Here is a 22,134-nt window from a genome sequence, read left to right on the forward strand (position 1 = left end):
GGAAAGACCAAAGAGCATGTTTAAAAATCAGGAAGTACAGGCCAAAGATTGGCAATGACTATTAGTGGATGAGTTGTCAATACATTTATACAATATTCCCAGTTTGGTATTTAATGGTGTTAATGCTCTGAGTTTCCTTGGGTCTGATCCTACCTCCACTGTCCTAACTATGCCAGAAGCACATCAGGAATCTTTATTTATGAAAATGGAGTTTGTACAGTTCTGGTAAAAGTATGATGATGGAGCAGAAATAGTCTGTGAAATAACTATCAATGACTATGCTAAAATGGGTAATCAGTTTCCAAGTTTATTTGTTATTGATTTTCAATGCTAGCTTGATTCCAAGCATTCGACCATCACCTAAATATGTTTTATTTTGATAAAAACAGCTCCACAACAAGTGTGCTTCACACGTGAAACCTGAATGTGATTGCGGACCACTGAAAGATCATATCTTACCACCATCTTCGATTTGTCCCATTGTACTGGTAAGTTGCCTGTGTTGTGAAATCTCTCGAGTTGCTCATAAAATCAGAAATTGGGTAAGGCATCCAAAATGTTTACGTGCAATATAATAAAAAAAACCTCTTGTTACTCTACAAAAAGAACATCCAAATACTTTGTCAATCAAATACTCAGACTTAGCACTGTCTGATTAAGGAATAATCTCTGTATACTGGTGTTATTTGATGAGTAACCAGGGATGGCTGTGATTCAAAGGGCGGGGGGCGGGGGGGGGGGAAGGGGGTGGATTGTACATACAGACAAATTCACTGATTCTAAGTTTCTTGTCAGGAGATATGTTTAAAAATGTGGCTGTCTTTAAGTCTGTACCACGATGACCCAAATCTTTGTTAACTGTGGCTCGCTAGGAGCTTACAACTGATGCACATACACTATATTGTATAACCAATAGCTAACAACCACAATAAGCTGAACACTGTATTGCATTCTATGATTACAAATGGGCAAAAATTATGAATTTATGCTCTGACGTGGTGTTTACTCCATTGGCGGTGTATACCATGACTGTAGTCATATAGTCGTCTTAATTGTCCTTGTGCTACCCCAGGCCCTCTCCTTTTTCTCACCTACATCTTGTTCCTAAGCAACACCATCTGGAAAGACAATATCAGCATCCACATTTGTACTGACAACAGGCTGTTATGCCTTACCATTGCCTCTCTAGAACCCTCCACTGTTTGTACTTTGTGGAACATCCATTTCTCAATGGTGGAAAGACCAAGCCCATTTCCTTTGATCTCTGCCACAAACTGCACTCCCTGAACATTGACTCCATCCCTATCTCTGGTACCTGACTGTGACTTAATCTAACTATTTTAAAGCTTGGTGTCAAATTTGACAGAGTTAGACTTCCCATTACATATATAAGACATCATTGAGACCACTTGCTTCCACATCTGTCATTCTACTTTTAAAATTTTCATCTATTTCTTTTTGACACATTTAGACTTGATTATCCCAATGCATTCCAAGCAATACTCCCATTTTTCACCCTCCATAAATGAGTCAAAATTCTGTTCCCATATTCTAAACTCTGACCCTTAGTCCCAGTGACCTCTAACCCTTATGTTTGTTGACCTACTGTGTTGAATCCTGGACTTCCTGCTATAGGAAGGATGTTGTGAAACCTGAAATGGTCTAGAGCAGACTAACAGGGATCTTACCAGAATTGGAGGGTTTGAGCTACTGGGAGAGGCTGAATAGGTTGCTGATGTTTTCCCTGGAGTGTCAGAGGCCGAGGGGTGACCTTAGAAAGGTTTATAAAATCATGAGGGGCACAGATAGGACGAGTAGCTGAAATATTTTCACCAGGGTGGGTGATTCCAGAATTAGAGGTTTAAGGTGAGACAGGAAAGGATTCTAAGGGGCAACATTTTCACACACAGTGGTGCGTGTAAGGAATGAGCTGCCAGAGGAAGTGGTGGAGGCTGGTACAATTACAACATTTAAAAGACACTTGGATGGGTATATGAACAGGAAGGATTTAGAGGGATGTGGGCCAAGTGCTGGCAAATGAGACTAGACTAATTTAGGATATCTGGTCGGCATGGACGAGTTGGATCGAAGTGCTGTACATCTCTATGGCCCTATATTCTTGATCCTGGCTCCAGGAAGGCAACAAACCATTATGATGTCTTATGTTCAGCTGCCAAAATGTTTGTGCCTCTAACTGGAAAGTCCCCTATCACAATCGATTGCTTGGAACCTGATGTACCTGTCGTTTTGTTAGAGTCAATCTCGGTTGTCAGTGCTACATTCCTCCGAGAGTCCATCACAACCTATGTTTTGCAAAACAGCATACTTGTTTGAGTTGGGGATGACCATAGGAGACTCCCACTCCTACCTTTCCTGGAGGTGATCCATCCATCTGACTGCTTCTGCAGTATTTCTTTCTTCCTGCAACTGCTACCCATTGCACCCTCTCGCTCCTGTACATTCCTCATTGCCTCTAGCTGCTGTTCCAACCAATCTACGTGATCCGCAACCAAACATACTTCCAGCAAACATAATCATCTGTAACATAGAAACTCTCCCTAATCTCTCACATCCGACAGGAAGAGCACATCACTCTAGTGAAGGCCATCTTTGCAACTTAACAATCTACAGAAAATGGCACAGTCTTACTGCTCTAAAAAACATTGCTCTGGGTTAACTTTGTACCCATATTTCATATTTTTAAAGTTTAATCATGAGTCATATCTCCATAAAACATAATCAAAAAGGATTCCACTCTACTCACTATTGTAGATTTACCAAAAAAATTTACACTTTAAAAAAACCCACTTAGCTGCTCCCTTGTTATGAGTTCTCCCATACAGGTTTTTCTAAGGTCAGCTGTGAATTTTACTGTTTGTTAATTTGTGATCATCTGCAATTCTGATTAGAGTCAGAGTCATACTGCACAATTGCAGACCTTTTGGGCCAACCTGTCTGTGCTGAGCAACATCCCAATCTGACCTAGTTCCATCTGTCAGCATTTTGCTCATATCTCTGTCAACCCTTCCCATTTATGTACCCATTCAGATATCTTTTAAGTGTCATATTTGTATCAGCTTATGCCCAAACGTTGACTCTCCTGCTCCTCAGATGCTGCCTGACCTGCTGTGCTTTTCCAGCACCCCATTCTCAATTCTGTTCTCCAGCATCTGCAGTCCTCACTTTCTCCACCACTTCCTGTGGCAGCTTGTTCCATACATGTACTAACCTCTGTGAAAATGTTACCCTTCAGGTCCTTTCTAAATCTTTCCCTTCTCGTCTTAAACCTGTGCCCTCTAGTTTTGGACTCTCCTAGCCTGGGAAAAAGACTTTGACAATTATGACATACTCTGCATGATGTAATTACCCTTTATGAGGTCACGCCTCAGCCTCCGATGCTGCTGGGAAGAAAGCCCCAACCTATTTCACCTCTCCCTATAATTCAAACCCTTCAGTCCCAGCAGCATCCTCGAAAATGTTTTCTGCACCCTCCTGAGATTAAGAATATCATTCATAAAGAAAGGCGAACAGAAGTGAACGCAGTATTCTAGAAGTGGCCTCACCAATGTCCTGTACAACAGCAGCATACATCCCACCTCCTTTACTCAATGGTCTGACAAAAGAAGGCAAGCATCAGATGCTTTCTTCACCACCGCTGTTATGCCATTAGTGCCTGTGCCTTCGTGTATTTTCCTCATTGCTGGATGTAATAATTAATGAAGTGATTTTGGAAAACACTTGGTAGCCCAGGAAATAGTACTCACATCCCACGAAGGAATTAAAAAAAATCTTTTTGACAGAGAGAGTAGTGAACATCTGGAACTGTTTCCCAACTAACCCAAACCATCTAAAAAGCTGCTGAGGTTAGGTGAACTGGAAGTTTTAACATTCAGGTTTTTTCCTTATATTTTAGTGATCTAGGACCAATAGAGGTGGATGGGCCCAATGTATAGGTCAGTTATTATGTAATTGAATTACAGAACAGGCTGGAAGGGTTGAATTTGCCTACTCTTATACCATCTCATTATAAAATCTGCAAATTTCTCACCTCATTGAATTTAATAATTGGGCATCTTTAAAAGCTGGGCTGTCCATTCCACCAGATAACTGCTAAGATAGTGAAGACAAAAATGAACCCCAAGGAATGAACATTAAATGTATTCTTTGGGTAAATCAGGGTTAAATGGCAGGAAGTAATTGGGACAGTAGTGAGTGTGCATTATTCAATTGCCATTTCAACATCATTCAATCTATCCAGTATTCGTTATGTTGATTTCATATGATTTGTAGTTACCAGGAAACGTTATCTCCGTTTGTGAAGGGGAGTTAGTTGTGACAGAATTGTCACAAGAGTACATACTGAGCAGCTGGAGGACACAATACTGAAGCATTGCAACTCCAACACCAGTGTGGGGCAGTCTTTACCCCACCAAAGTTTATATGGACAGCTTCTTCTGAATGCAGACAGTCTAAATTATAATGCAGAATAGTTATGAAGAAGTAACAACAGGAAGTACGGTCTTGTATAAAAGAAATATGTGAAGATGGAATACATTTGATATAGATTCCTAATTCCCCCCTCAGTGAGAGTGTAATATTTTAGAACAGCCATTCTTTATTGTTAGAATACAATGGAAGTGCTGCTTAACCTTTTAAATTTTGGCTGGGAAATTTATGTCTTTGGCTACAGAAATTTATCAAAGAGAGCAGCTGTGAGACGTTTCCAAGGCTTTGACTTTATTTGTGACTTGGTTATTATTTCTTGTTGGAGGTATTATGGAATATGGTAAAATGTTTTGCATGATTGGTCACATGGTCATATAATTTCCCATTGCCAGAGGGGAGACACTGTTAAATTAGCAACATATTTTGGTTGGATTTTGAAATGTTTTTTGTTTGGGCTTTTCAAATGTAAACCAGCAGTATTTTAAATTATTTGACATATAAATCGAAATGTGTCTGTCGTGTTGCCAATGTTTTGTGTGGTCCCAGAATAATAGAAAGAAGCACGTTCCTTCAAATATAAGATCATAGTGAAACCTCAATGTTGTCACCTGGGTCAGCTTCCTTTTCTTGATTAACAATTAATTAATCTACAGAAAAATGCACAAAGAGAGCTGTCTGATGGAGAACTCCGGTGGCAATTTTCCCTTCCCTGCCTGCTTATTTCTTAATTTTCTTGTAATTAATTAGCAATGATTCGTATAACACTATTGTCATGACTTTATCTTTGCATTTATTCCTGGCTTGACTATTAATTATTAGTTCAGTATTCTGTACAGCATCAATGAAGTATGTTGTCTTGGAGAAAGGAGCTATCCTGTTGCAGTTTTCCTTTATGGATTGCTTCATTGCTTAAATAGCGGCTAAAACACAATAGATAATTTTATTTGTTTTATTTTTATTTAATGTGGCTTTTATTTAATCATCTGATCCATATGAACATTTCTTATATTTTGATCAGGAAAAGCATTCATTGATGCCATTAAAATTTTCCCTGCTTCCTTCTCAATTTTAAACTCTTGATAACAAATTCAATATTCCCATAAGAGAATCTGCATTTCTAATCAGAGGTTGACTCTTATTCTATGATTCAAGTTAAAAAGGAAACTTATCACATTGCCCTACGTGAAGCATCTGTTAACCTGCTCTAAGTTCTAAAGAAAGAAAGGATACAAAAGAAGAGGTGTCATTTGTCCAATGCTGACATGTGAGCCTATACTAAGAATAATTTTAATGAACCTCTGAAATATAAAGGCATGTATGTCTTTGGGGAAAATTAAGATGACCTATAACAGATTATATCTTAGGCTTGTAGTGGTTCATTTTGAGCTGATCTTTATTTTCATTGATACTATAGTGTGGATTGGGAAGACTCTTGGTGTGAGATATACTTGTCTCGACAAAACTGTTAAAATTAACTATGACATTAAATCTCTATTCCCAAGTTTTATCTTGATTCTTTTGTTTTTTTTTTCCAAAATGATTGTTCAGAACATTTATATCAGTCGACAGATTTAGTTAAGTGGGTTTTTCTGACAAGACATACCACCAGCGCTTCACCAGAGATTCTCACTGATGATGTTACCTAGTCATGGTTACAAAACATCTGAAAACAAACCTTCCAGCTCAGCGAGCTAACTTACATACTTATTAACCTGAACTACAAATCTCAAAAATCGCTATATACCACCGTTGAGAAATATATCACAAGCTATAGGTCCAACACTATGAAAAAATACTCTGCTGAAGTAAAATTTGGTTGCTAGTTTTGCTTATCCAGGCTGATTTCTTAGCCTCCAAAGTATTGAAATCATTTTGATGAGTTCTGAGGTTTCTGCAGAGGAGTCCCATAAGAAGGACAGTGAAGATTAGCCTAAGGCTTCCTGCAGTGTAAATTGCGAATATTGTCTGTTCAAATGTATGCTGCAAATGTGTTGCTTGTCAAAGCACAGCAGGCCAGGCAGCATCTCAGGAATAGAGAATTCGACGTTTCGAGCATAAGCCCTTCAAATGTATGTCAGTACAAGTCCAATCAATGCAATGTCTTAGATTTTCAGTTTGTTGTTGAATGCCAGGAACAACCAGACACCACTGGCAAGCTGTGTTGTGATGGTATGAATGGCAAGAAACACATTTCCACCATTCAAATATCATTACCGTGTACCTACTGTATGGAGAAGAACATACGACTTTCCAGGCACAGGAAGGCTGCACAATTAGATAGAGACCAGGTGGAGTATGTCCCGAACATTTTTTTCACCCTCTGAGAAATCTAATTTAAACAAAAGTAGTGTGCGATTAGAAAATACCAGCATGTTGTTTTCTTTTTAATCTTGCCACCCTTTCTTTCTTCATTTCTTCATTTGTTTTATACTTTCTCCCTTTTACTTTTTCAAATCAACTTAATTAAAGTTTGGCTTTGCTATGATTGTTGCAAGCTCAGTTTTTTAAAGTAGTTCTCTCTTTGGTCTTTATACTTGATCAGACCACAACATATTGACTGGAACACAAATATAACATGTGAATGTGGATTATATCCTATGGAAGGCTGTTTGAAAGAGTCTACAGTATTTGGCAAATCCTCTCAAAAGATTGACTTCTGTTGAAAAATAGTGACAGGATTATTTTTCTCTGTTTGCATTACCATGTTTTATGACCGTTTGACCAAATATTATCCTTTGAAACAGTTCAGATTAGCATTTGGCATCTATCCCTACTGTGCGATGTTGAATCAGTGCCACAGATGACATCATTCCGATATTATCACTATGGTGACAGTTAAAATCGATGTAAAGTACAACCAGCTTCATGCTTTTGTTTCCAGATTTCTTCCTGTTCTAGTTTTTTTTCCATTTGTTTAACTTGATCAAATTCCCACTTTTTTGCTTTTGTTTTGTCTTTTTTTTTGTTTTTTTTTAAATCTTTTGGTTGGACCAACCCCCCACTTTCAGTAATTCACACTCCATCTGCTTTTTGTAAGTGTCCTGGCAGCTCTGAGTGAGAGCGCTTAAATCACAGAGCAGCTCAGGAGGTAGCTCAGTCACTGTTGGGGAATCGGAGCAACCAAAGAATGTGCAGTAGGTATTGAGGTAGGAACGGGCAGTACAACAATGAGAAGCAGATTCTAGTTTTGTTGTAGGAATGCAAAAATGTTGAAACAGCAGCTTGTAAAAATCTTAATTGATTTAAATCTGCACACAATATTCATGCATTAACACACAAATTTTAAGAATTCTCACTGTTTTATTTCCTATCTACTAATGTTCTGCAGAACAAATCAATGTTACACATTCTTACAGGATAATGTATGTATGGAACCAGATCAATCAAATATAAGGTAGATCATAACAATATAAAAGAGAAAACTAGGAGATGATGTGAAAAAGGCCCTTTAACATTGATGGCAGGGGGTGACATAGAAAAGATGTTTCCACTGTGGAGAAGTTCAAAATTAGGGTCACTAATAAATCTGTGTAGAAATGCAGGAGAGACATCTGGGTGCGGCCAGACAAACTCTGAGTCGGAAATTGCCCTGCACAGTTCCTGACATTTGCCCATGGTGGAGGGGTGGTGCTAATGTGGGATTTCCTCCTCCCCAGCGCGAGCAATCAAGGTCACGATTCCAGGCAACACCAACCTGGTTATAGCACTCTCGGCCATCTGGAGAAATGCATAGCACTGTAGGAGGAAAGTCAGTATCCTTCTCCACTCTGCAAGGGTGCGTTCTGCCATCTTCTCGCCTGTGTTACCTCACGGTCCATCTATCTCTACTATTGTACTTGCCTCCCATCAAGATTCAGGCACTACCACTCTCAAGTGTTGCCTTCAATGTCTTTCTGACTCACTCTTGCCCACTCTGACCCCTGACGGCACTTAACCCTGTTATACCCTCTGTGCAACTTTCTCACTCACTTGGGATACCTTCGCCCCTGCGCCAACACTAATAGCTGTGTCACCCACTTTCATTTCCCATTAAAACCTGCCTCCTTCACTCCATGAGAGAAATAGTCCCAGGAAGGAAATCTGCCCCCTCACCTGGTTTGTTTTACATGTGACTACAGACCCCCAGCAATGTGGTTGACTCTTAACTGCCCTCTGGGTAATTAGGACCGGGCTGTAGATCCTGGCCCAAACAGCAATGTCCTCATCCCATAAATCAATAAAACAAAAATAATATTGAAGGTGTTGAGACGGCTAATGTGCTGACTATCATTCCACCCCTCACTGCTTATAAGGGGAGGAGTCTGACTCTGACTGCCATAATCAGGATTGGTATTGGAGAATTGCTGTCCCAGGAAGACCTGAGCAAAGGCTTGAATTGACTGAGGACCCCTAACAACTAGGACAAGCATCCTAGGTCTGTGCCTGCGCTAAACATACAGCACAGCTAGATAATAATATGACCCTGGGACAAAAATAGAAGTTGCTAGAAAAGCTCTGTACATCAGGCAGCATCTGTAGAGAGAAATCAGTTAACATTTCAGGTCAAATGACCCTTTCCTCAGAACTGATGGTAGCTAGGAAAGTGTTGGTTCATGTGCTGGGTGGGGGGGAGGGGGTAATGACTAAAGGATAGGTAGAGATAGAGCCCAAAGAGAGAGAAGGACAGTTGGACAGACAAAGGAGTGGATAACGATCTGACTAGGAAGGTGAATATTGTTGATGGAGATTGTTAGTGGCTAATGATAGGTGGCGTGTATTGCAGACTATGTGATAACAAGGCTTGGTTGTGGGGGTTGGGTTAAGAATATGGGAGAGCTCATGCCATAAAGTTATTGAACTTGATATTGAGTCCAGAATTCTCTAGGGTGTGCTGAGCTTCGCAGAAACACTGCACCAGGCCTGAGACAGAGATGTTGGCCAGGGAACAGGGTGGTGTGTACAAGTGGCAGCCAACTGGACATTCAGCGTCTTTTTTGTGAACAGAACGTAGATGTTCTGCGAAGCGTTCACCCAGTCTACATTTCATTTCTCCAATGTACATTGTGAGCAGCAAATGTAGTAGATTAGATTGTGTAAAGTGCAGCTTCACCTGGAAGCTGTGTTTTGTTACTGAGGATGAACAAGTAAATTGACAGGTGTCACACCATCTGTGGTTGCAGAGGAAGGTGCCCTGAGGCTATAAGGGGGTGTTGGGAGTGAAAGAAGACTGGACCAGGGTATCCTGGAGGGAACAGTCACTGTGAAGGGAGTGGAGGGAAACATGTGTTTGGTGATGTCATCTCACTGGAGGTGGTGGAAATGGCAGCTAATGATCCTCTGGATGTGGCCCTGATTTGTTTGATTGAGGGGGTAAAGTGCAAAAAAGTAAGGCAATGCAACACATGTCCAGGTAGGCTTACTAAGTGAATATTGAAATGCAGTGAAAAGCTCTGAGATGCAGCCTATTCCAGTCCATGAGCTGGATGTATGACTGACTCCTGCAGTATTACAATGGTAGTTGACAATGCAGCCCGTGTTGCAACATTGAAGTACAGAGCTTCCTGTAATGGATCCAAGCTGAGCACTGAGGGAGCACATGTTGGATGCCAATTTCTGTGGACATGGGTTGTGTGCCCTGAGACACTGGTGTCCGTCCTCCGTTATGGAAATTGTTTGGAGCAGGCGGTGGGCTGTATCTGTCAGCTACATGCTCTAGTTACTTCGCTGAGTTTTCTTGATGTCTAATTGGTTCAGTGAGTTTACTGAACATTAATGAGGCAAGTTGTGCTGTTACTAAGCAATTTAACAAGCCGGATTCCCCATCGATTGGCATCTTGCTACTGCCTGATGAGAATCTGAGCGCACGGCTTATGAAAAGCATTAAAGATGGAGTGAGATGACTTTCATGTTGATATAACCCTCACTACACTTGTCCCCTGATTCTGCCACACACCTCACCATAGCCCCCATCACTCAGAACCTTATGAAATTCTATGCCAGGTTTTTGAAAGTTTAGTAATGAACTGGACATGCCTGACTGGCACTTAATGTAATACACATACCCCTATAGTGTAAATGGCAAAGTAAGGCCCTCCTGGCTCTCTAGTTGACTGCTGAGCTCCCTCTTACCTCTTATGGTGTGGCAATTTCCTATTTCTAGTGGACAGTCCAATTTTTAAATCGAAATATAGTTGTAGTAAAAAAATGAAAGAAGATATTTATTAATTGCATATTAAATTTATGGGTTTTTTTGTAGTCAAAGTTTACACAAGGCTATAGGGTTAACAAGCCTATCTCTGACCCATCTTAGGGAAAATTTATCATTGCCTCCCCTGTACCTTTATACTGAGTGATGCTTAAGTGAGTTAGGCAATGTTTAAAGTGTTTCTTTGAGTACATGATTTCTTAAATGGGAATGATACCTTGAAATCTATTCAATTTATAGTTAATATTCAATATTCAATCCTCTTCATTGTCTAATGAAACCAGTAGTGGAATAGGCTCCTGATGCTTCCATGTTCATTATTCACAGAACTGCATTGCAAGATTAAAATTCTGGTTAAGTTTGCAGATGATACAAAGGTAGGTAGAGGGGCAGGTAGCATTCAGGAGGCTGGGAGGCTGCAGAAGGATTTGGACAGGTTAGGATAGTGGGCAAAGAAGTGACAGATGGAATACAAAATGGGAAAGTGTGCACTTTGGTTGGAAGAACAGAAACATGGACTATTCTCTAAATGGGGAGAAAATTCAGAAGTCTGAAGTGCAGAGAGACGTGGGAGTCTTTCAAGGTAAACTTGCAAGTTGAGTCAGTAGTTAAGAAGACAAATGCAATGATGGCATTTATTTTGAGATAATTTGAATATAAAAGCAGGAATGTATTCCTGATGCTGTATAAGATTCTGGTCAGACTGCTTTTGGAGTATTGTGCGCAGTTTCAGGCCCCATATCTCAGGAAGGATGTAATGGCCCTGGAATGCGTTCAGAGGAGGTTCACGAGAATTGTCCCTAGAATAAAAAGCTTAACATATGAGGAAAGTTTGAGTACTCTGGGTCTGTACTTGATGGAGATGAGAAGGATGAGGGGCAATCTAATTGAAACTTACATAATACTGAATGGCCTGGGCAGAGTAGATGTTGGGAAGATGTTTCCATTGCCAGGAGAGACAAGGACCCCAGGGCACAGCATTAGAGAAAAGGAAAGACTTTTTAGAACAGAGGTAAGGAGAAACTTCTTCAGCTAGAGAATGCTGGATCTATGGAATTCACTGTCACAGAAGGGAGTGGATGCCAGGCCATTGAATATATTTAAGATGGAGATAGATAGATTCTTGATTCTCAAAGGGATCAAGGGCTACGGGGAGAAAGCAGGAGAATGGGGTTGAGCAACTTATCAACCATGATTGAATGGCAGAGCAGACTCAATAGACCGAATGGCCTAATTTCTGCTTCTATGTCTTATGGTCTTATAGTCTAAAATTTCAGTTGATTGTGGTTTAGGACAACCAGTGTAAGCTCATTTTATTAAATAGCGTACTGTGGTAATTTTTTATGACAGTTTGGGAGGAATGAACAGTACATATTGGAGGCAAGAGGAGTCTCAGCAGTCAATTGATGAGCTGCTGAGAGCCTCACTTTGCCTTTTTTAGGGTGTGAATATCATATTGAGTGTCAGTCAGGTGTTGCTTGGACACCAGTGGGCTTTCCACAGGATTGAGGCCTCTGGGGACAGAATTTCCACCTGTCAAGAGCTGTCAGCTAATCAGAGTTCAGTAGCTCTATTGATTTGCATCATGGTGGAGGCTCTGGCTGTTGTCAGTAGTATACCCACTCATGGTTTCACATTGTTGATGGATCCCAGGTCACAGGTATAATTTTTAAAAATTAATTCACAATGAGGACATCGCTGGCTAGGCCAGCATTCATTGCCAATGTCTAATTGCCCAGAGGGCAGTGGAGAATTAGTCCACATTGCTGTGGGTCTGGAATTGTGTTTAGACTAGACCAAGTAAAAATACAGATTTCCTCCCTGAAGGACACTAGTGGACCAGATGGATTTTTTTTTCTGACAATTGCCAATGGATTTATGGTCATTGTTGGATTCTTGACTCCAGGTTTTTATTGAATTCAAATTCCACCATCTGTGGGGTTCAAACCCAGGTCCCCAGATTATAGTTTAGCAATAATACCACAAGGACATTGCCTCCACACAATGGCTGATGAAGTATTGGGTATTGCTCGTGATGGTCGTTGACAGGGAGGGTGCAGTGGTGGCTCTCAGTGGCTTTGCCTTTCCTGATGCTTGGCTCCTCAATCAGATACTGAGTGCCTTTGAACAAAGGATCAGAATCCCTGGAGCACACAAGCAATGCTGCACAGGTTTACTCATTGTGTTTTGTACATGGTGAGTTCCTCACCCGCTGCTGGGTTAACACCAGCAGAAGCAGGAGGAGGTATTTAGTTTGCCCATTTCCAGGCTTTAATGGATGACGCTTAATTGGGATGGAGGCTGCTGGATGTGATCTGTCCACCTAAAGAAATGTGTCCTGTCACCAAACACACCACAGACAGGTTGGCGTGAACCCTGTGTTATCAATACTTTATACTCTGGTGTTGTTTCTGATCGTAGGAGTAAGTCCCGCTTGTCATACGTTATCCTTCCTGTTCTAAGATGAGACAAACTCTTTCACAGCGGGGCACAAAGCCACACAATATAAACTGTATTAATCTGTAGAAAAATTACCTTGTTAAACTTTTTAAAGCTCTTATCGGAAATAACTCTCCTAACCTTAAAACCCTTGTTATGGCATGAATTGCTAGCAAGACACACACTAGCTGGAAATTGTTGGGCTAAATTGTGTGTTGTAAAATTTGATGTAATGAAAAAATAAACAAATAAAATGAAGTTTACTTTTGTAAGTTTCTTCAAACTTTCGAAAGATTTATATTCAAATGCAACATTCAAAGATTCTTAAGGTATTCAAATTGTCTCACCTTTTTGCAAGACAACCTATTCTGAAAAGGTACTAAATGTAGAAGAGCACCTTTACTGAACACAAACATTTTATTTCCATTATTTGAGGTAATATTCACAAATCTACAATAGAAAACATTTTATTGACCATTTTCATGAGGACTTTTGTCTTATATGTCATTTTGGAAAGGCCAAACCTGATTGGTTTGCTTATCTTTCATAAAAATGTTGGAAACAAGACAAATGTTCTGCAACATAAAAAGTCAGAAATACAGACTATTTGGCCTAAGGGTATAATCATATTATAACTGGGACATAATCATACTATAACTGTAACATTGACATGAATTGCTTTTACTTCCGCCTGATATTGCAATGATAGTGTAATGTGTAGTCTGAATTCAGACAGAACCCAAATGATCCCTTCAACTTCAGAAAGCTTTAATACAAAAACTAATTATAATGGAACAGAAACAAATTTAGAAATAAGTTAATTGAAAAGATTAATCATTTATATGTTAGTGTCTTCAAAAGCCAGATAGGTTGAGGTCAAAGACCTAACATTACAGAATTCTAATAGATGAGTTATATGGACAGAAATTTCAGATTCAATTCTGCGCTGAAGGGGTTGATCTTGACAAGAGTGGCTGTAACAGAATTAGAATTTCTCTCGGTGCTCTGGCTCAGATAAAACTCTCAACCAGGTTTCACTAACCAGTGATCACGACATCCTCGTATTACCTTCCATCCTTTCATTCGCTGACCTGACTCTCTCTCAGGCAGATTGGCCAATGCAGGGCTTGTGACCATGGACGGGACTCCAGCAAGAGAAGAAAGAAAGGGGAATGTTTGACAATAAAGAGACCTCCACTGAATCAAAGAGGGGGAAAGAAATAAGGTCACTCAGACAAAGATGCATTGTGAAAAGGTTCAAAAATGTTTGAATATTTAACGTGGGTTAATTGTGACTGGTTGGATGCTGTAACCTAGATAAAATAATCAGTGACATTAAGCTGTATTATGACCTGAAACATGATAAATTGCAGAGAAATGAATAGGGAATGGAGTAGTGTTTTGGAATTCTATGATAATGAGTAGGTTTAGAATGTAAAACATTATGATAATAAGCAGGTTTCTCTGTACTTGAAACCCTAACTCCGCAGAAATTACCAGGTCTTGGTACTTAATGTTACATCCATTAATGCAATAATGTTTCAATTAATTCAGGTTGACTGAATAATTGTGCGTTATAAGTTGATTTTTAATGAGGGCACATTTAGTGAAAAGGTTTTGTATAGTTCTGATATCCTGTGGGTAATTATATTGTAATTATATAGTAAAAAGAAAGTAACCATTATCTGCTGGTGCTGTTAGTTGGACTTAATTAACAATTGGAGACACCTAATCATAAATCCCAATGAGTATGACTGGCAGTTATTCAGTGACTCTTAATCACACTAGGATACATGGCGAAAAAACAAGCAATAAAATGCAAGCTTTTCTTTGGAGGTAATATATTCTATTAGATTCAGTGAGCAAAATTTCAAAACGTATACTTTGTCACCTTCCATAGTTTTATCAAACATTTTGTGATATTGTTTTGAATAATTACCACTTATACACCTGTTGAGAAAATCTGTTTCTCACTTACCACAGTATGGATCATGGCAGAAATTCCTCAGAATAATTATAAATCTAAATTACAAAAAAATTGTATTTGTATCCAAAGGAGCTATTTCTTCTTTCTTCCACACCTCATCTGAGGAACATGTAAAACCTGGAAGCAAGTGCTTGTCCTGTAACGAAGTGATAGGCAGTCTGGCTGTAACCAGCTTCGATTGATATGCCAAGTACCGTGCGTATCTAATTTTAACTTAGTTGGCAACCAGCCCATGTCACAACTGTTAGCAACTAAAGTCTGCTAGCATTGACATTTTAAATGAAATTAGCATGTTAGCATTGTAAAGTTACATTCATCTTAGATCCTGAAAATAGGATGAGAAAGTAATCCTATCAAATAACAAGGAGGCTTCGGTGTGAATAATAGAACAGCTTCATTAGCATACAATAACTCAAATTACCACTTAGTTTTCATTGCAATAATTAATGTTAGAGACTCTACAAGACCCAGATGTGTCCAGCTCTTTATTACAGTACTCATGTGATTTAGTACCCCTGGTGCAGAGTTTCACATAACGGACACGATATCAGTAGTTAGAAAATCTCATGATGCATTTTCTACTTGTGAACCCCCCCCCTCCCAAATCTGACACATGCTATTTTCATTGGCATGGCTGGGGGATTGTGAGCCTCAGTGAGGTTCATTGGATATGCTATTGATAGAGGATAATAGAGCAGTCCAGTGCTTTGTTTTTGTTCATGTACTGGATGTGGGCAGCACGGGGTGGGCCAGCATTTATTGCCCATGCCTAGTTGCCCTTGAAAAGTTAGTGGTGAGCTGCCTTCAAGAAGCCCTGCAGCCTGTGTCCTGTTGATAGACCCACAATGTCATTAGGGAGGGATTTCCAGGATGTTGACCCAACGACAGTGATGGAACTGAGATATATTTCTAAGTCAGTGTAATGAGTGGCTTGGACAGGATCCTGCCACGTTCCCATGTATCTACTGCCCTTGTCATTCTAGATAGAAGTGGTGGTGGATTTGGAAAATACTATGAAGGACCCTTACGAAATTGCATCAGTGGATCTTGTTGATGGTACATGCTACTGCTCCTGATTATTGATAGTGGACAGAATGCATGTTTGTAGGTTTTGTGTCAATCAAATGGGCTGCTTTGTCCTGGATGGTGTCAAGATTCTTGAGTACTTTGAGGGAGGTTTTGGAATTTTTGGAGCAGCCTGAGGAGAACATGCCAACTTAGTGAGGTTAAGAATGTAGTGGGACCCCCTGGGAAATGTTGGTAACAAGTAGAATAACTTACAGTACCAGTTTGTGACAAGAACCTGAATCTACATTGAGGAGAAGAGACAGGTATACTCCCTGAACATACAAGACCTGAGAGAATGTCAGCCACTGAACCATGTATCAGATTGTTCTCAGGAAGATTGTTGCCAGACTTGAGTAATCTCTTAATTAAGAGCAAAATACTGCTGGATGTGGAAAATACTGGAGAAATTTTGCAGATCTGGCACTGCCTCTGGTGTCAGAAATGGGATTAACATTCTGAATTGAAATGACTTCTTTCAAAGGATGGTTACATAGAAGAGTTAACACTGTTTCTCTCCCTCCAGAAGCTGCTCGACTTGCTGAGTTTCTCCAACATTGTCTGTTTTCGTTTGTGTAATATTTCCTGTGAGAAAGGATTCTGACTCTGTCTCCTTCCCACCTGGAAACTATTCTTCTTGGACAGCTGTAGCAGCGACAACGTTGCATGCCATGTCACAGCAGGAGGCACAAAGTCAGCACCCAGGATGGAGGAGGAGAAAGAGCGGGACATAGCCTAAGTGCTTTGTATGTCACAATAGGAACACCAACACGTTCACGTTCCCCTCCAAGCCATTCACTATTCTGACTTGGAAATATACGCTGTTCTTTCACTGTCTCTGGGTCCGACTCCTGGAGTTCTCTCCTTGGTGACATTGTGGGTCAACCCACAGCAGGTGGACTGCAGTGGTTCAAGACGGCAGCTCACCCCCACCTACTCAAGGGTAACTAGGGACATACAACAAATACTGGCCAGCCAGCGATGCCCACATCCCACAAAATGATTTTTTTAAAAAGCTGGTCTACAACAAACTTGCCTGTCTGGAAATGCCAGTGCAGGAAGTGGTTGATAATTAGGAGATAGTAACTGACCTCAATGCCCTCCGTAACAGCAACTTAGCCATTAAGATCAACAATTTTTCAGGTCTGCAAGTATCATTGAAAGTCAGCTCAGGTACTTGTCAGAGTTCTATTGATTACCTGTATGCAATATCTCAGGTAGCTGCCCTATAATGCATTCATGCCAATAAAGATACCGTCATCACAAGGATAGCTGACTTCTTCAGCTTGCCAGTGGAGATGCACATTAGACAATGCTGACTTCCAAAGCACAGAAGACAATAACTGACTTCCCATAGATCCAGTGTAAAAAGGACAGCACTCATTAGGCCAAGAAGGTATGTCCATGATGGAGCGGACCAATTCAGTGATAGGATGCTATATCTCTTACTGTTGATGTCCAGCCTGTCTCTGACCCAATCCAGAGATGTGCAGGTTAGGTGAATTGGCCATGATAAATTGCCCATAGTGTTCAGGGATGTGTAGGTTAGTTGCATTAGTCATGGGTAAATGTAGAGTAATGGGGGAGGGGAATGTGTATGGGTGGGTTACTCTGGAGGGTCGGTGTGGACTTGTTGGGCTGAAGGGCCTGTTTCTACACTGTAGGGATTCTATGTTAGCAAGAACTTCTTAGATGTTAGTATTTGCTTTCCAGGGCGCTGCTACAGTTTATGTATACTCCACAAATGAAGACTCCTTCAGATGTTCTTCCTCAGCCCCCGGTACATATCTAGACAACAAAGACTATCTTTTGAGGAACTGGCTTCTAACCCCAATCGGGGTTCCTACAACTAAGTATTAATGTACAATAGACCTGTTTTAGATGAGATTTTAATGCTATGCCTTTTTTGCTGGAGCTCTTCAATGCTTCGCTGTGAGATCTTTAAAACAGTCAGCAACTACTGCATGCTACCAATGCCAAAAAAAATGAATATTCATTTAAAATGCATCTGGACAGATGCATGAATAGGTGGGGAGCAGAGGGATACAGATGCTTCAGAATTGGGTGGCAGGATTAGACAGTAGATTTGGCTTAGGCTTGGAGGGCTGAAGGGCCTATTCCTGGACTGTAAATTTTCTTTGTTCTTTGTTCATTGTATTTAAGAAGTGATGAGGAAGGTAAACGGAGTGTTGCTCATTACAAGGTGGGTGGAGTCTATAAGTAGGGTTCTTTTGCTTCATCTTTTCTGGGTATTGGCTTGATTCCACATAGAATGTTATGTTATGTTATGTTTGAATCTCCTTTGCAAGGAGAGGTAGGCCTGCTATATTTACTTGGCAGATTGAGAGGTGATTTCATTGAACAAATAAGATTTTAATGGGATAGTCCATGGAGATTTGCCAAAGATAGGTGCAGTGTTGTAGCAAAGAAGCCATGCGGGACACCATTGTTGCAGAGGACTTAGTGATCTAGCAACAACTTAGCTGTAGGGGCCCTGAGTTCCTGATGATAGAAGATATGTCTGGCAGTAGATTAACCCTGAGCCTTCACGTGAACAGTAACCATGTTGACATCTAACTCAATAAAACTACCATGAAAAGATGATTCCCTACAGTGTGGAAACAGACCCTTCAGCCCAACAAGTCCACACCGACCCTCCGAAGAACAACCCACCCGGACCCATTCCCCTACATTCACCCTTGACTAATGCACTTAGCACTATCGGCAATTTAGCATGGCCAATTCACACCTAACCTGCACATCTTTGGACTGTGAGAGGAAACTGGAGCACCCAGAGGAAACTCACGTAGACACGGGGAGAATGTGCAAACACCACACAGACAGTTGCTTGAGGTGGGAATTGAACCCGGGTCCTTGGCACTGTGAGATACCAGTGCTAACCACTGAGCTACCGTGTTGGCCTGTTGCCATTCGTCCACTTTTATCTGAGACAAAATCCTGGAAGCATTTTGGGTGTATCCACACCACCCTGCCTGCAGCTGCTAAAAAGGCAACTCACCAGCACCTTCTCACAGGCAATAAATGTTGACATAGCCAAGTGATGCCTACATTCCATGGATGAATAAAACAAAACTTCTATATGGTTGCTCATGTGCATCTTGTTAGGTCAAGCCTCTACTTGTTCAACTAGCAAGTGGCTTCACTCTGAAGTGCTAATCTAATAGATTCTGGTTCGAAAAAAAGATCATGGCAACAAAGCTGTCCCATAGTGTCTGCTTATTGCACCCTTTCTGACAGAATCTAGCAATTTTTTTTCCTCCTGATATGAGGCTGGTGGGGCTGCAATTCCCTGTATTTCCTGCTCCTTTTTTAAATAGTGTATTGAGATTTTCACACTTCCAATCTCTAGGGATCATTCCAGAATCTATAAAATTTTGGACAATGATTACCAATACATCATCAATCCCTGTAGCCACCTCCTTCAACACTCTGGGAGGTCCCAAGGATTTATCAATTTTAGCCGCTTTAATTTCTCCAGTACAATTTCTTTCAACTTTTTGTTATCGCTAGTCACTTGGATCTTTAATTTTCGGAGATTTCTTGTATTTTCCTCAATGTAAACAGATACAAAGCTTCTCTAACATTTTTCTGTTCCCCATGATAAATTTTCCTGTCTCTGTGACCAACATTTGTCTTAGCCAAGCATTTCCTTTTTACATATTGTGGAAGTTTTTACAGTATGTTTTTTATACTCTTTTTGCTTACTGTAGTCATATTCAATTCTTCCTTTCCTATCAGTTTTTTGGTGCTTGTTTGCTGTACTCTTTAAAACTTCCCAATCCTCATGTTTCCTCATTGGTTTGATCAATTAACTCATTAGGCTGTGCTCGTGCCTACCTGGAAAGATGCTTATTTCTTGGACGTCAACAAACTTTGACCTCAGCTTGAGCTTACTCTCACTATGTCATACAGTCACTGTGTGATACTTACACAGTGCAATCACACATTCACCTGATAAATAGTCCGCATTGCATCTGAACCACTGTGTCCATTTTATACAAAACTTCAGTCTTTTCCTGAGTTAATGTCATAGTTAGTTCACTCGTGCTGAGTTATAGTGCTTGATATAAACACATTCACAATTCCTTTAGCAAAACATAGAAATGTATTAAAATCATTTTTTAATCATTTGGTCATCCCCAGGCTTTGTGTTTGTCCTTCTTTATTTAGTTTTAAATTCATTTTGGCTAACCCAGCAAATTTCATGTTAATATACAGGTCAACTAACATTTGCCTCTATTTCATAATTTCCCTTATTTAAATTTAACACCTTTTGCTTCAGATACCTCATTTACAAACATATTGTAAATTTTGATCATGTTCTGGTTACTCATTCCTAAATTTTCTTCTCCAAGATTATGAATAGCTCTTTTCATATATGAAATACATCCAAATTAGTCTGCACTGTAGTTAGATTTTTAGAGCAACATGTTAAAAAGCTATCATTGAGACAGGTCAGAAACTTCCTCTCTAACTTAAATGTTCATTTGCTTTAGGCAGTCTACGTGCAGAGTGAAGTCACCTATGATTATTGTATTACACATGTTACATGTTTCTCTAATCTCTTGATTTATACCATGACCCTCAATAGTATTATGATTTGGAAGTCTATAACAAAGACTAGGCAATGCCTTTGTTGTTTATTTCCACCCAAGCACATTCCAAACATTCTTCTGTAGATTTTTCTTGCTCTGCCCTGGCTAACCGTTGAACAACTTTGAGTATTCACTTCCCAGTCTTGGTCACCATGCAGCCAAGGCATACCTGAGTGCCTTCAACACTCGATACTCGGCTGGTGACACGTCCTTAGATGACTAGGAAGTTCATGACTTCACACATACCACAGGATGAACATTCCACTTGTCCTGCACACTTATTATTCTGTAGCTCTGAAATTTATTTGTTAGCCTTGGAATAAATATAAACTTTGTAATAAATTAGATTAGATTCCCTACAGTGTGGAAACAGGCCCTTTGACCCAACCAATGCACACTGACTCTCCAAAGAGTGACTCACCCAGACCCACGTCCCTCTGACTAATGTACCTAACACTATGGGTAATTTAGTATTGTCAATTGACCCGACCTGCACATCTTTGGACTGTGGGAGGAAACCCACACAGACACAGGGAGAATGAGCAAACTCCACACAGACAGTCACCTGAGTCTGGAGTTGAACCTGGTGCTGTGAGGCAGCAGTGCTAACCACTGAGCCACCGTGCCACCCTGAATAAAGTAATAAAGCAACCTAACTTTATAGCATTTATTTTAACTTTATTTTTCTTTCACTTTATTGTAGTAGTTTATTGTACTTTGACTTAATTAAATTTTACCTCCCTTTTGCTTGGGTTCATTCATGAAATCCTTGCTGCTTTCTCTTTACAAATGATACTTCATCTTTCAGTTTGAGCTGTTTGGATTCACTCCTTAACAGCAGCGTCTTGCCAACCCGTAAACTGAGATTTCCTGAGATGGCATTTTTGCAATGCTTTCATAATTGACCTTTCTCAGTGCTGTGTTTAGTGTGAAGCCATTTCCCGTTGTCCGTGCTCTTTTCAAACTTTCAGGCTTCTCTTTCAATGCAGTGTTCAGAATGATTCCACTTCCCACTCTTCGTGACTTTTTTTTGAAGTTCACCAGCATCCTCAGGATCCATGTAACACAGAGATGTTAAAACAGTTAAAATTGAAAAGGTAGAATAGAAAAATAGTGAATGCACAAATATAAACTGTAAAGAGAAAAGGCTGTGAACAAGTAGCAGTCTGGCATGTATTTGAAATATTGTGGCAACATCTTGATTGATTTATTCAAAAATTGTTGGACAGCACTTTTTCTTATGTTGATAAAGTTTGTGACAGTTAATAACATCATCAATTGCCCTGTTGGAACTCTGTTCACCGGTCGGATTGTGTCAATAACGACTTATGGTTCTATCTTCAAGTTGAAAAAGCCTTTGACAATTGTTTTGATTTCCACACTCAGAGGGGTAGTGT

The 22,134-nt window shown here is 40.1% G+C and overlaps 1 protein-coding gene across 2 annotated transcripts in view; it reads left to right on the forward strand.

Moving 5' to 3' along the window:
- Positions 1-22,134, forward strand: part of dgkb (diacylglycerol kinase, beta) — a 729,492-nt gene that overhangs the window by 248,720 nt on the left and 458,638 nt on the right. For both annotated transcript variants that reach the window (XM_060825438.1, XM_060825439.1), the window contains exon 13: positions 390-488. In XM_060825438.1, the coding sequence (XP_060681421.1) occupies positions 390-488 (99 nt within the window). The remainder of the gene's footprint in view (positions 1-389; positions 489-22,134) is intronic.

Source organism: Hemiscyllium ocellatum, chromosome 5, assembly GCF_020745735.1.
Source record: "Hemiscyllium ocellatum isolate sHemOce1 chromosome 5, sHemOce1.pat.X.cur, whole genome shotgun sequence".
Lineage (NCBI taxonomy): Eukaryota > Metazoa > Chordata > Chondrichthyes > Orectolobiformes > Hemiscylliidae > Hemiscyllium > Hemiscyllium ocellatum.